Source organism: Mobula birostris, chromosome 8 (genome assembly GCF_030028105.1).
Source record: "Mobula birostris isolate sMobBir1 chromosome 8, sMobBir1.hap1, whole genome shotgun sequence".
Taxonomy (NCBI): domain Eukaryota; kingdom Metazoa; phylum Chordata; class Chondrichthyes; order Myliobatiformes; family Myliobatidae; genus Mobula; species Mobula birostris.
The window spans coordinates 11,956,951-11,971,494 of record NC_092377.1 but is presented as its reverse complement, the minus strand read 5'-3'; the positions used below and the strand labels follow the sequence as shown (position 1 = coordinate 11,971,494).

At 45.6% G+C, this 14,544-nt stretch overlaps 1 protein-coding gene across 1 annotated transcript in view; it reads right to left on the bottom strand.

The window, feature by feature from the left end:
- Window positions 1–14,544, bottom strand: part of nmbr (neuromedin B receptor) — a 62,983-nt gene that overhangs the window by 23,652 nt on the left and 24,787 nt on the right. Inside the window, exon 2 of the mRNA XM_072266851.1 lies at window positions 10,311–10,659. Within this exon, the coding sequence (XP_072122952.1) occupies window positions 10,311–10,659 (349 nt within the window). The remainder of the gene's footprint in view (window positions 1–10,310; window positions 10,660–14,544) is intronic.

Below are 14,544 nucleotides of genomic sequence, written 5' to 3'. Positions count from 1 at the left end.
CTCTTTTTAGAGTCATAAAGTCAGAGAGTCACTGAAACAGGCCCTTCAGCCCATCTAGTTATACTGAATTATTTAAACTGGCTAATCTCATCGACCTGCACTACTCCCTGTACTATTTATTTATATTTGTGTATACATACACACGTATATATATAATTCGGCGGGAGGAGAGAGAGCAGCGCGCTGCACGTGCACAGCCCTCCAGTGAAAATGATATCGTATCTGTTAAATAGGGGCCGTGGACAATACTGATTTGATGGAGACGGACGTGTAAACACAGAGGAACATCTGGAAAAATTTGTGAAACGCCATTTCACTGCTGCTGTTACTGCATGATCGGGAATCTTTTGGAGGGAAGGCCTCAAAATCCCCAGCTTTGCCTGCTGTTGGCGACCAAGATGGAGGTCGAATCATTCGGATAGAGATGGCACTCAGTACTCGGTGTCGGAGAGCTGATCAAAGCTCGAAGTTTTCGGATGACTCAGAGTCGGACCATGGTCGGGTATGGCAGGGAGAATTTTTCTTCCTTCTCCTGTCTGCATGAGATGTGAGACATTTAAGAGACTTTGAACTTTTTACTGTGCTCATGGACTGTTCTTCATCGTTATGGTATTGTTGCACTGTTGTAACTATATGTTATAATTATGTGGTTTTGTCAGATTTTCTCAGTCTTGGTCTGTCCTGTGTTTTGTGATATCACACCGGAGGAAATATTGTATCATTTCTTAATGCATGCATTACTAAATGACAATAAAAGAGGACTGTGTGTCTTCATAATCTAATATATATAATTCTTAATGAACCTGCAATTTATAGCAATTTAAATCTATTGCACTGTACTGCTGGTGCAAAAGAAAAATTTCACAACATTTGTCAGTGATGATAATCCTGATTCTGATTCTGTCTGTGTACTACTTACAAAGGCAAACCTCAGCAAAAAAAAAATCTGCATTTCTGGCTTATCTTTAATTTGATGTTGACCTGTTGCTCTACATTAAGTTGTGCACACCACCTCGCTAAAGCTATTGATTATTACAGCAGTGAAGCAGGCTACTCTCCCATCTAGACAGTTCTGCTGTTCTGGGTGTACAAAGAGCCTCCTCCCACCTCTTTCCACTCCCCTCAGTCAATGGTGAGGAAGGTGATTGCAGTGTTGGCATTCCTTTCGAGAGGACTAGAATATAAAAGCAAGGTTGTAATGCTGGGGCTTTATAAGGCACTATTTAGACCTCAGTTGTGAACAGTGTGCTGATATTGGAGAGGGTTCAGAGGAGGTTGATGAGAACGATTCCAGGAATGACAGGGTTATCATATAAGCAACAATTGAAGGTTCTGGGCTTGTACGTGCTGAGATTTAGAAGAATGAGAGGGGATCTCACTGAAAGTTATCGAACGTTGAAAGGTCTAGATAGCGTGGATGTGAAGAGGATGTTCCCTTTGGTTCGGGGTGGAGGTGCTCTAAAACCAGAGGGCACAGCTTCAAAACAGAGAGACATCCAGAAGGGTGATCAGGAATTTCTTTAGCCAGAGGGTGTTGAATCTGTGGAATTCATTCAGACAGGCAGCTGTGGATTCTAGGTGACTGGGTGCATTTGAGGTGGAGGTCGGTGGGTGCCTGATTTAGAAACATAAAAACATAGAAAACATAGAGCACAATACAGGCCTTTTGGCCCACAATGCTGTGCCGAACATGTACTCACTTGAGAAATTATCTAGGGTTACCCATATTACCCTTATTTTTCTAAGCTCCATTTACCTGTCCAAGAATCTCTTACAAGACCCTATTGTATTTGCCTTCACCGACATCGCCACCAGCCCATTCCACGCACTCACACTCTGCGTAAAAATCTTACCCCTGGCATCTCCTCTGTTCAACTTCCAAGCACCTTAAAACTGTGCCCTCTCCTGTTAGACATTTCAGCCCTGGGAAAAAGCCTCTGACGATCCACACGATCAATGCCTCTCATCATTTTATACACCGCTATCATGTCACCTCTCATCCTCCGTCACCCCAAGGAGATTAGGCCAAATTTGCTCAACCTATTCTCATAAGGCATGCTCCCCAATCCAGGGAACATCCATTTAAATCTCATCTGCACCTTTTCTGTAGTTTCAACATCCTTCCTGTAGTGAGGCGACCAGGATTGAGCACAGTACCCCAAGTGGGGTCTGACCAGGGTCCTTCCTGTATAGCTACAACATTACCTCTCGGCTCTTAAACTCAATCCCACGTTTGATGAAGGCCAATGCACCGTATGCCTTCTTAACCACACAGTTAACCTGCACAGCAGCTTTGAGTGTCCTATGGACTCGGACCCCATGACCCTTCTGATCCTCCACACTGCCAAGAGTCTTACCATTAATACTATATTCTGCCATCATACTTGACCTACCAAAATGAACCACTTCACACTTATCTGGGTTGAACTCCATCCGCCACTTCTCAGCCCAGATCGATATCCACTGTAATCTCTGACAGCTCTCCACACTATCCACAACACCCCCAACCTTTGTGTCATCAACAAATTTGCTAACCCATCCCTGCACTTCCTCATCCAGGACATTTATAAAAATCACAAAGAGTAGGGGTCCCAGAACAGATCCCTGAGGCACACCACTGGTCACCATGCAGAATATGACCCGTCTACAACCACTCTTTGCTTTCTGTGGGCAAGCCAGTTCTGGATCCACAAAGCAATGTCCCCTTGGATCCCATGCCTCCTTACTTTCTCAATAAGCCTTGCATGGGGTGCCTTATCAAATGCCTTGCTGAAATCCATATACACAACATCTACTGCTCTTCCTTCATCAATGTGTTTAGTCACATCCTCAAAAAATTCAATCAGGCTCATAAGGCACAACCTGCCTTTGACAAAGCCATGCTGACTATTCCTAATCATGTTATACCTCCCCAAATGTTCATAAATCCTGCCTCTCAGGATCTTCTCCATCAACTTACCAACCACTGAAGTAAGACTCACTGGTCTATAATTTCCTGGGCTATCTCTACTCCCTTTTTTGAATAAGGGAACAACATCTGCAACCCTCCAATCCTCCAGAACCCCTCCATCCCCATTGGTGATGCAAAGATCATTGCCAGAGGCTCAGCAATCTCCTCCCTCACCTCCCGCAGTAGCCTGGGGTATACCTCATCCAGTCCCGGAGACTTATCCAACTTGATGATTTCCAAAATTCCAGCACATCCTCTTTCTTAATGTCTATATGCTCAAGCTTTTCAGTCCGCTGTAAGTCATCGCTGCAATCACCAAGGTCCTTTTCCGTAGTGAATACTGAAGCAAAGTTTTCATTAAGTACCTCTGCTATCTCCTCCGGTTCCATACACACTTTTCCACTGTCACAGTTGATTGGTCCTATTCTCTCACATCTTATCCTGTTGCTCTTCACGTACTTGTAGAATGCCTTGGGGTTTCCCTTATTCCTGTTCGCCAAGGCCTTCTCTGGCTCTCCTAATTTCATTCTTAAACTCCTTCCTGCTAGCCTTATAATTATCTACATCTCTATCATTACCTAGTTTTCTGAACTTTTCGTAAGCTTTTCTTCTTGACTAGATTTTCAACAGCCTCTGTAGACTATGGTTCCTGTACCCTACCATCCTTTCCCTGTCTCATTGGAACATATCTATGCAGAACACCACGCAAATAATCTCTGAACATTTGCCACATTTCTGCCATACATTTCTGTGAGAACATCTGCTCCCAATTTATGCTTCCAAGTTCCTGCCTGATAGTTTCATATTTCCCCTTACTCCAATTAAACGTTTCCCTAACTTGTCTGTTCCTATCCCTCTCCAATGCTATGGCAAAGGAGATAGAATTGTGATCACTATCTCCAAAATGCTCTCCCACTGAGAGACCTGACACCTGACCAGGTTCATTTCCCAATACCAGATCAAGTACAGCCTCTCCTCTTGTAGGCTTATCTACATATTGTGTCAGGAAACTTTCCTGAACACACCTAACAAACTCCACCCCATCTAAACCCCTTACTCTCTGGAGATGCCAATCAATATCGGGGTAATTAAAATCTCCCGTCATGACAACTCTGTTATTATTGCACACCAATTTTTCAGGGTGTGAAAGGTTATGGGAGAAAGCAGGAGAATGGGGTTAAGAGGGAGACGCTTCAGTCATAGTGAAATGGCAGAGCAGATACGACGGCATGATTCTGCTCCGATGTTTTATGGTCTTATGGTCACTGTCAATGTCCTTGTTCTCCTTTAATTAAGATAGGGTTAACATAAATTCAGAAGAAAGGCCTGGTAATCTACTTCTGTACCTTGCCACGAAAACCCTATGGACAACCACGCTATCCAGAGGGTTGCCATGAGTCATTGGCGACTCAACGGCACTCAACGACGACAGTGTAAGTTCACCAATCTCATTGAAACATCCTTCAATGAGAATATGGGAAGACGGCAGGAGACTGGGGTTGAGAGGGAAATGAATCAGCCATGATGAAATTGCGGAGCGGACACCAAAAGACCATAAGAATAGGAGCAGAATTAGGCCATTCAGCCCATTGAGTCTGCTCTGCCATTCCATCATGGCTGATCCCAGATCCCTCTCACCCCATACGCCTGCCTTCCCACCATATCCTTTGAAGCCCTCACTGATCAGGAAACTATCAACGTCCACTTGAAGTAAGTGCACGGTCTTGGCCTCCACTGCAGTCTGTGGCAGAGCATTCCACAGATTCACTACGCTCTGGCTAAAAAAATTCCTTCTTACCTCTGTTCTAAAGGGCTACCCCTCAATTTTGAGACTGTGCACTCTAATTCCAGATACCCCCACCATAGGAAATATCCTCTCCACATCCACCCTATCTAGTCCTTTCAACATAATGGGTCAAATGGCCTAATTCTGTTCCTATGGTCTGATGCCTGTCCTAGCATGTGGTCAGCTCCAGCAACTGGGCGGATGAGATCAACAGTGAGGTCCAGCAGCCAGGCAGGTGGTTCTGCAACACTTGGTGAAGAGCAAAGGGTGTGACAAGGCACAGAGGATGTCATGGTCATCCACTGGAACCAAGAAAGACCCCAGTTTGTGGCGACTACTCGTACTATTGGACCCAGACTTCTGACATTGAAAGATAGGAACTTCCCCAATGGAATGGCTCCTCCACTTTAAAAACTCTCCCACACTGGTTTCCTGTCATTGTTGGATATGACGAACAACCAACATGTATGTATACATGTACAGTGCCTCCTTTGTTTGCAAATACTGCTTGCTGCTGAGTCAGGAATTAGTTTTAGAATAGTTTCATTACACCGTGACAGTAAATTGAACTTGAAATCCAAGTTCCTATATTTTTACATGTGTTTTGCCGGAGTAAACATGAAGAGGCTACAACTATTCTTGGCTTGGGTAAGGACCAGTAGACACAGATTGGAAATGATGGCTAGAAGATAGTGGAAAATGGGAAAATCAGAATTAAAAACACAATCAGGTTTAATATAGAAACATAGAAACATAGAAAACCTAGAGCACAGTACAGGCCTGTCGGCCCACAAAGCTGTGCCGAACGTGTCCTTACCTTAGAAATTACCTAGGCTTACCCATAGCCCTCTATTTTTCTAAGCTCCATCTACCTGTCCAGGAGTCTCATAGAAGACCCTATTGTTTCCGCCTCCACCACCGTCACCTGCAGCCCATTCCACGCACTCACCACTCTCTGCGTAAAAAACTAACCCCTGACATCTCCTCTGAACCTACTTCCAAGCACCTTAAATCTATGCCCTCTCGTGCTAGCCATTTCAGCCCTGGGAGAAAGCCTCTGACTATCCACACGATCAATGCCTCTCATCATCTTGAACGCCTCTATAAGGTCACCTCTCATCCTCTGTCACCCCAAAGAGAAAAGGCCAAGTTCACGCAACCTATTCTCATAAGGCCTGCTCCCCAATCCAGGCAACATCCTTGTAAATTTCCTCTGCACCCTTTTTGTGGTTTCCACATCCTTCCTGTAGTGAGGCAACCAGAACTGAGCACAGTACTCCAAGTGGGATCTGACCAGGGTCCTGTATAGCTGAAACATTACCTCTCGGCTTTTAAACTCAATCCCACAATTGATGAAGGGCAATGCACCGTATGCCTTCTTAACCACACAGTCAACCTGTGCAGCAGCTTTGAGTGTCCTAGGGACTTGGACCCCAAGATCCCTCTGATCCTCCACACTGCCAACAGTCTTACCATTAATACTATATTCTGCCATCATATTTGACCTACCAAAATGAACCACCTCACACTTGACTGGATTGAACCCCATCTGCCACTTCTCAGCCTAGTTTTGCATCCTATTAACGTCTCGCTGTAACCTCTAACAGCCCTCCACACTATCCACAGCACCCCCATGTCATGGTCCGGTCCGTGAAGTCCATGTTCCGGTTCATGGTCCAGTCCATGGTTCCTTGTTCCAGGGTTTCTGGTTTTCCCCAGTTTCTGTGGGCACATGATTCTCATTTTGGGGCTGAGACATAAATACCTCTGCAAACGAGGACTTCCCTGCTGGGCTGGACTGTCCTGTTCCCCTTCCTGTCTTTTTTCCCCTTGCTTGACTCTCTGCCTGGATATCTCACCTGCACCACTGTTGAATTCAATCGTCAATGCAGAGATGGAACTGTCTGTTGTTCTTCAGTGTTTGTCTCTTCTTGTCCTTGCCTCCATAGGGTAAGTCAGGCTGTTCAGCCATTGCCCTGCAGGGGGATCTGCCTTGACTTGTCCTTACCTCTGTGGGGTAAGCCAGGCTGTTCTGCCATTGCCTTGCAGGGGAATCTGTCTTGTCCTTGCCTCTGTGGGGTAAATTAGGCTGTTCTAATGTTACCCTGTGGGGGGAATTTCTCTTGTCTTGGCCTCTGGGGTAAGTCAGGCCATTCTGCCATTGCCCTGCAGGGGGACTTGTCTTGTCTTTGCCTCCATTGGGTAAGTCTGGCTGTTCTGTGTTACCCAATGGATGGTCCCGTCTCACCTTGGTGTGGAAATGAAGTTGAGTCCTGGCTTTTTGAAGGATAAGTCCTGGCTCCATGTTGATGTACAGTTCCCAGTCTGTCTCCAAGCTCCAGCCTCTAAGTTATCATCCTCTGCATTCCAAGCCTCAAGACCCCAAGCCTGTCTCCAAGCCTCAAGACCCCAAGCCTGTCTCCAAGCCTCAGGCCTCAAGACCCCATCCTCCAGTCCTGCAGTCATGTCATGTCCATGCCTGGTTCTGGGGCCTGAGCCTGAGGCAAGACCCAAGTTCTGTGTCCTTGTCCAGTCTCTGGCTTGGGGTCCAAGCCCAAGTCTGTGTTCTTGTCCCTGCTCCTTGTCTGTATCCTGTCATGTCCCTACTCTAGTCTAGTCCTGTTCCTTGTACTTCATTGTCTGTGTCTTGCATTTGGGTCTGTTCCCAATGCTCCCCTTGTGACACACCAACCTTTGTGTCATCAGCAAATTTACTAACCCATCTCTCCACTTCCTCATCCAGGTCATTTATAAAAATCACAAATAGTAGGGGTGCAAGAACAGATCCCTGAGGCACACCACTGGTCACCAATCCATGCAGAATATGACCCGTCTACAACCACTGTTTGCTATCTGTGGGCAAGCAGGTTCTGGATCCACATAGCAATGTCCCCTTGGATCCCATGCCTCCTTACTTTCTCAATAAGCCTTGCATGGGGTACCTTATCAAATGCCTTGCTGAAATCCATATACACTACATCTACTGCTCTACCTTCATCAGTGTGTTTGGTCACATTCTCAAAAAATTCAATTAGGCTCATCAGGTGCACCCAGCCTCTGACAAAGCCAAGCTGACTATTTCTAATCATATTATGCCTCTCCAAATGTTCACGAATCCTGCCTCTCAGGATCTTCTCCATCAACTTACTGTAGTAAGTCTACAATTCCTTGGGCTATCTCTACTCCCTTTCTTGAATAAAGGAACAACATCCACAATCCTCCAGAACCTCTCCCGTCCTCACCGATGATGCAAAGATCATCGCCAGAGGCTCAGCAATCTCCTCCCTCGCTTCCCACAGTAGCCTGGGGTATATCTCGTCTGGTCCTGGTGACTTATCCAACTCGATGCTTTCCAAAAGCTCCAGCACATCCTTTTCCTTAATATCCACATGCTCAAGCTTTTCAGTCCACTGCAAGTCATACCTACAATCGCCAAGATCCTTTTCCGTAGTGAATACTGAAGCAAAGTATTCATTAAGTACTCTGCTATCTCCTCCAGTTCCATACACACTTTTCCACTGTCACACTTGATTGGTCCTATTCTTTCACATCTTATCCTCTTGCTCTTCACATACTTGTAGAATGCCTTAATTTTCCTTAATCCTGTCTGCCAAGGCCTTCTCATAGCCCCTCCTGACTCTCCTAATTTCATTCTTAAACTCCTTCCTGCTAGCCTTATAATCTTCTAGATCTCTATCATTACCTAGATTTTTAAACCTTTCATAAGCTTTTCTTCTTGACTAGATTTACAACACCACGGCCTTTGTACACCAGAGTTCCTGTACTCTACCATCCTTTCCCTGTCTCACTGGAACGTACCTACGCAGAACATCACACAAATATCCCCTAAACATTTGCCACATTTCTTCCATACAATTCCCCGAGAAATTCTGTTTCCAAGTTCCTGCCTGATAGCCTCATATTTCCCTTTACTTCAATTAAATGTTTCCCTAACTTGTCTGTTCCTATCCCTCTCCAATGCTATGGTAAAGGAGATAGAATTGTGATCACTATCTCCAAAATGCTCTTCTACTGAGAGACCTGACACCTGACCAGGTTCATTTCCCAATACCAGATCAAGTACAGCCTCTCCTCTTGTAGGCATATCTACAAACCTTCCTGAACACACCTAACAAACTCCACCCCACCTAAACCCTTCACTCAAGGGAGATGCCAATCAATATTTGGGAAATTAAAATCTCCCACCACAACGCTGTTGTTATTACTCCTTTCCAGAATCGGTCTCCCTATCTGCTCCTCGATGTCCCTGTTACTGTTGGGTGGTCTATAAATAACAACCAGTAGAGTTATTGACCCCTTCCCACTCCTAACTTCCACCCACAGAGACTCCATAGACAACTTCTCCATGACTTCTTCCTTTTCTGTAGCCGTGACACTATCTCCAATCAACAGTGCCATGCCCCCACCTCTTTTGCCTCCCTCCCTGTCCTTTCTGAAACATCTAAAGCCTGGCACTTGAAGTAGACATTTCTGCCCCTGCTCCATCCAAGTCTCTGTAATGGCCACAACATCATAGATCCAAGTGCTGATCCACACTCTGAGCTCATCCACCTTGTTCATAATACTCCTTGCATTAAAATAGACACATCTCAAACCTACAGTCTGAGCACATCCCTTCTCTATCACCTGCCTATCCTCCCTCTCGCACTGTCTCCAAGCTTTCTCTATTTATGATTCAACCGCCCCTTCCTCCATCACTTCAGTTCGGTTCCCACCCCCCATCAATTCTCATTTAAACTCTTCCCAAAAGCCTTAGCAAACCTCCCCACCAGGATATTGGACCCCTGGGATTCAAGTGCGACTCATCCTTTTCGTACAGGTCACAGCTGCTCCAGAAGAGGTCCCAATGATCCTGAAATCTGAATCCCTGCCCACTGCTCCAATCCCTCAGCCATGCATTTATCCTCCACCTCATTCTATTCCTATACTCTGTCACGTGATACAGGCAGTAATTCTAAGATGACTACCTTTATAGTCTTACTTCTCAACTTCCTTCCTAACTCCCTGTAGTCTGCTTTCAGGAGCTCCTCCCTTTTCCTACCTATGTCATTGGTCCCAATATGTACCATGACCTCTGGCTGTTCTCCTTCCCACTTCAGGATATCGTGGACATGATCAGAAACATCCCGGACCCTGGCACCTGGAGGCAAACTACCATCCGTGTTTCTTTCCTGCGACCACGGATATAAGTCATAGAATTGTTCTGTGATTGGGTTTGTGACCATATTTGCGGACGATATGAAGATAGGTAAAGTGGCAAGTAGTGCTGAGGAAGCAGGGAGATGCACAAAAAAAATAGAAAAATAGAGGGCCTTGCAGTAGGGTAATTATAGGCATTTTCATGATCAGCAAAACATTGTGGGCCAAAGGGCCTGTATTATGCTGTAGATTTCTATGTTTCTATGTTCTATGATGCACAAGTCCCTTTGCACCAAGTACCAGCCTATTATGCAGCCAGTCAGGATGCTTTCAACAGTACATCTGTACAAGTTTGTTTGTGTTCAGTGACAAGCTGAACCCCCTCAACCTGTTAGGGAAGTAACAAGAGCTTACCTGTCGCTTGGCATGATCGCTGCTCTCCCCAGGCATGTTGTGTGCGCTCTTGATTAGGGTCTGGGCGATATGGATGTAGTAGATGCTGATGATGCTGAGGGGAATGAGATAGTAGACGAGGAATATGAGCACGGAGTGGATTTTTGGGTGCAGCTTGTTGGAGAGCGGGTAAGGCACGCAGGCGCTGAAACTCTTGTTAGTGCTATCGTGGTATTGCACCACCTGTGAATACACTGCCTCCGGGATGGCGAGGGCCACAGAGATCATCCATATGGTGACCGCCTTCAGACAGGTGTAAAGGACAGCGCTGGACTCCTGGATGTCCATTGGGTTCACAATCGCTTTGTACCTGTAGCAGAAAGAGTAGAATGCAGGTTGAATTCACCAACATCCCAGATGAAAACCCCTACAGCTTGTTCCTCCCATCAATGAGTTCACAGTGGGGTCAAGGGTTATAGAGCATTTTGGCTCATATCTACCAAAATGCCCATCTAGGCTAGACCAATTTCAGGTCTGTCAATAATCCTGTTAAAGATTATCTTTTGAAGATGAAACACAAGAGATTCTGCAGATACTGGAAATCTGGAGCGACACACACAAAATGACAGAGGAACTCAGCAGGTCAGGCAGCATCTGTGGAAGGGAATAAAAAGTCAACATTTTGGGATGTGACCTTAATTGGGACTGGAAAGGAAGGGGTAAGAAGCCAGAATAAGAAGGTGAGGGGAAGGAAAGGAGTACAAGCTGGCAGGTGATAGGTGAGGCCAGGTGGGAGGGGAGGGAGGAAGTAAGAAGCTGGGACGTGATAGGTGGAAGAGGTAAAGGGCTGAAGAAGGAATCTGATAGAAGACAGTGGACGTTGGCTTCTACCCCCTTCCTTTCCAGTCCTGATGAAGGGTTCTGGCAAGTAACGTTGACTGTTATTCCTCTCCACAGATGCTGCCTGACTTGTTGGTTACTCCAGCATTTTGTTTGTGTTGTTTTTAAAGATTTTCTTTATTTCTCACATGTACATTGAAACATCGAAATATCCAGTGAAGAGCCATTTATTCTTACAACCAACTCAGACCCAGAAATTGCTGGGGGCAGCCCACAAGTGCCACCATGTTTCCAGCACCAACGTAACATGCCTTCAACTTACCAATCCTAATCAATTGGAAAGTGGGAGCACCCAGAGGAAACCCACGTAGTCACTGGGAGAATATACAAACTCCTTACAGACAGCAGCGAGAATTGAGCCCCAAGTGGTGATCGCTGGCGCTGAAAGCATTGCGCTAACTTGCTGTGCTTCCGTGGTGCCCTGAACCTTGAGGCGTGAGGTTTCAGAGGTTGGAAGTTAGAAAAACACTAAAAAAGAAAAAGAATCTCGATAGATCAGGCAGCATTTGAGGAGGGAAATGGATGGTCAACCCAAAATGTCAACAGTCCACTTCCCTCTGTAGATGCTGCCTGACACACCAAGACCTCAAGCTTTTTGTGTGTTGCTCCTTCCAAACCCTTCCTATCCATATGCCTGTCCAGATAGTCATAGAGCACATTTGAAATCTATCAAATATTGAAAGGCCCTCACAACTACCCTGGCAAGCTATTCCTTAGCCAGAGGGTGTGGAGTTCATTGCCGCGGATGGCTGGGGAGGTCAAGTCATTAGGTATATTTAAAGCGGAGGTTGGTTAGTCAGGCATGGCCAGATGGTTAGGGCGTTGGGCTCAGGATCTGAAGGTCGTGGGTTTGAGTCTCGGCCAGGCAGCGTGTTGTGTCTTTGAGCAAGGCATTTAACCACACACTGCTCCAGCCCACACAGCTGAAAATGGGTACCGGCAAATGCTGGGGGTTAACCTCGCGATAGACTGGTGTCCTATCCAGGGGGTGGGGAGGAGTCTCGTACTCTGTCGCTTCACGCCATAGAAAATGGTATAAGCACCAGCCTGATGGCACACAAGTCTCGGGACAAACTTTAACGTCAGTGTGTCAAAGGTTATGCAGAAAAGGCAGGGGAATGGAGTTGAGAGGGATAATGAAGGAATGGTGGAGTAGACTTAATGAGTGGCCTAATTCTGCTCCTATGTTTATTGATCTTATAGTCTAGGTTCACCACACTATGGCTGAAGAATTCCTCCTCATCTCAGTTTTAAAAGGATACCGCTTTATTTTCAGAATGACCCTTCAGATCTTAGAACCTCCTAACAGAAACTCCTCTCCACATCCATGCTTGCCAGGCCTTTCTGTATTTGTAAGGTTTCAATAAGATCCCCCCTCATTTTCCTGCACTGCAGAGACATCACACACTCCTCATACTGCACGTTATGCCTTTCGTTTCAAGGATCATTCCACTATCATAACACCATCATTCTCATTATCCTTCATAGTTTTCCCAAGATACAGTGCCAAAAATTGTGAACAATATTTCAAATGCTGCCTGGCCAAAATCCCATAAATTATCAGCAGTACATCATCGCTTTTAGAAAGAAGATCTGTCACATGTGCATTGAAACGTCGAACATACAGTGAAATGGGTCATTTTCACCTCAACAACCAGCACAGTCTGAGGATTGTGCTGATCACGCAAGCGTCGCCATGCTTCTGACACCAATATCGCATGCCCACAACTCATTAATCCGAACTGGATGGCTTTGGAATGTGAGAGAAAGCCAGACCATCTAGAAGAAACCCACTTGAACACGGAGGGAACAAACAGACTCCTTGCGGACGGCGGTGGAATTGAACCCAGATCACTGGCACTGTGATAATATTATGTTAACTGCTACGCTGTATTCCTACTGCCACTTTTGAACAGTTTCCCAGACTAACCTGTTTCTTTGCGGAGCCAAATGGGAATAAGTCCAGGGAGGTGAAGTCTCTTCACTTTAAATTCTTAGAGAAAGCAAATGTGTTGCGGTTATTAATGCCACAAGAGTGATAGAGTTGAAGTAATTAAGCTTATCTCCAGACCATGTGCCAATACATGCTCATTTCAGTCATTTACATTTTAATTTGTCTTTGGCAGCGAGTCAAATCAGTCAGTCGAGCATCAGATGTAATCAGGTGAGTGAAGCAATGGCACACGGCGGATTGTTTCCAGCCAGGAACTTGAGTATTGGCTCTGACATTGGAGGTGGTTTATTATTGTCTCATATATGGAAATACATCGATACGCTTGTCCTGCAGACTGTTTGTACAGATCAAATCATTCCACAGTGCATTGAGGAAGAGCAAGGTAAAACAATAACAATGCAGAATAAAACCATAGGACACAGGAGCAGATTTAGGCCATTCGGCTCAATGAGCCGAATCGCCACTCCATCACCCTTTCAACGCCATTCTCCCCATGACATTTTACACCCCTACTAATCAAGAACTCATCAAACTCTGCTTTAAATATACCCAATGATGGCCTCTACAGCCACCTGCAGCAATGAATTCCGCAGGTTCACCACCATCTGGTTAAAGAAATTCCTCCTCATCTCTGTTTTAAAGGGATGTGCTTGTATTCCGAGGCTGTGCCTTCTGGTCCTAGACTCCCCCACTAAAGGAAACATCCTCTCAGTGTCCATTCTACATTGTAACAGGTCCAGAGGACGGGCAGTGTAGGTAACTGCTAAGGTGCAAGCTCAAAATGAGGTTGGTCCTGAGGTCAAGAGTTGATTTAAACGTACCGGGAAACCATTTGACAGAGACGTGTTGCGTAAAACTGTAGTGGAGTGTAGGGTTATTGGATGGACTGTGGTGTGACTGGGCAATGGGTAGCATAGTGGTCCAGCTGGCAGAGCCACTGCCTCAACTCCAGAGACCAAGGTTCAGCTCTGACCTTGAGTGCTGTCCGAGTGGGAGTTCACACCTTCCCCCGTGACTGTGTGGATTTTATAATCACCCCTCCATTTACTTTGCTTTCCTGCCGTGACAGGGCAGGGTGGCCCAGTAGCGTAGTGGTTAGCACAACGTCTTACAGTACCTACGACCCGGGTTCAATTCTGGCCACTGCTTGTGAGGAGTTTGTATATTCTCTGTGTGACTGTGTGGGTTTCCTCAGGGTGTTTCTGGTTTCAAGATTCCAGATTCAAGATTCAAAAAACTTTATTGTCATTCTAACCATACATCTGCTCTGCAGGGCAGAATGAGACAGTTTTTCTCAGGGGCAGTGCAATCATAACATAACAAACGCAACACTAAATAATAAACATAACAATAAATAGTAAAACACAACAGCCACATGTCAGTTAAAATCAAGTTAAAAGT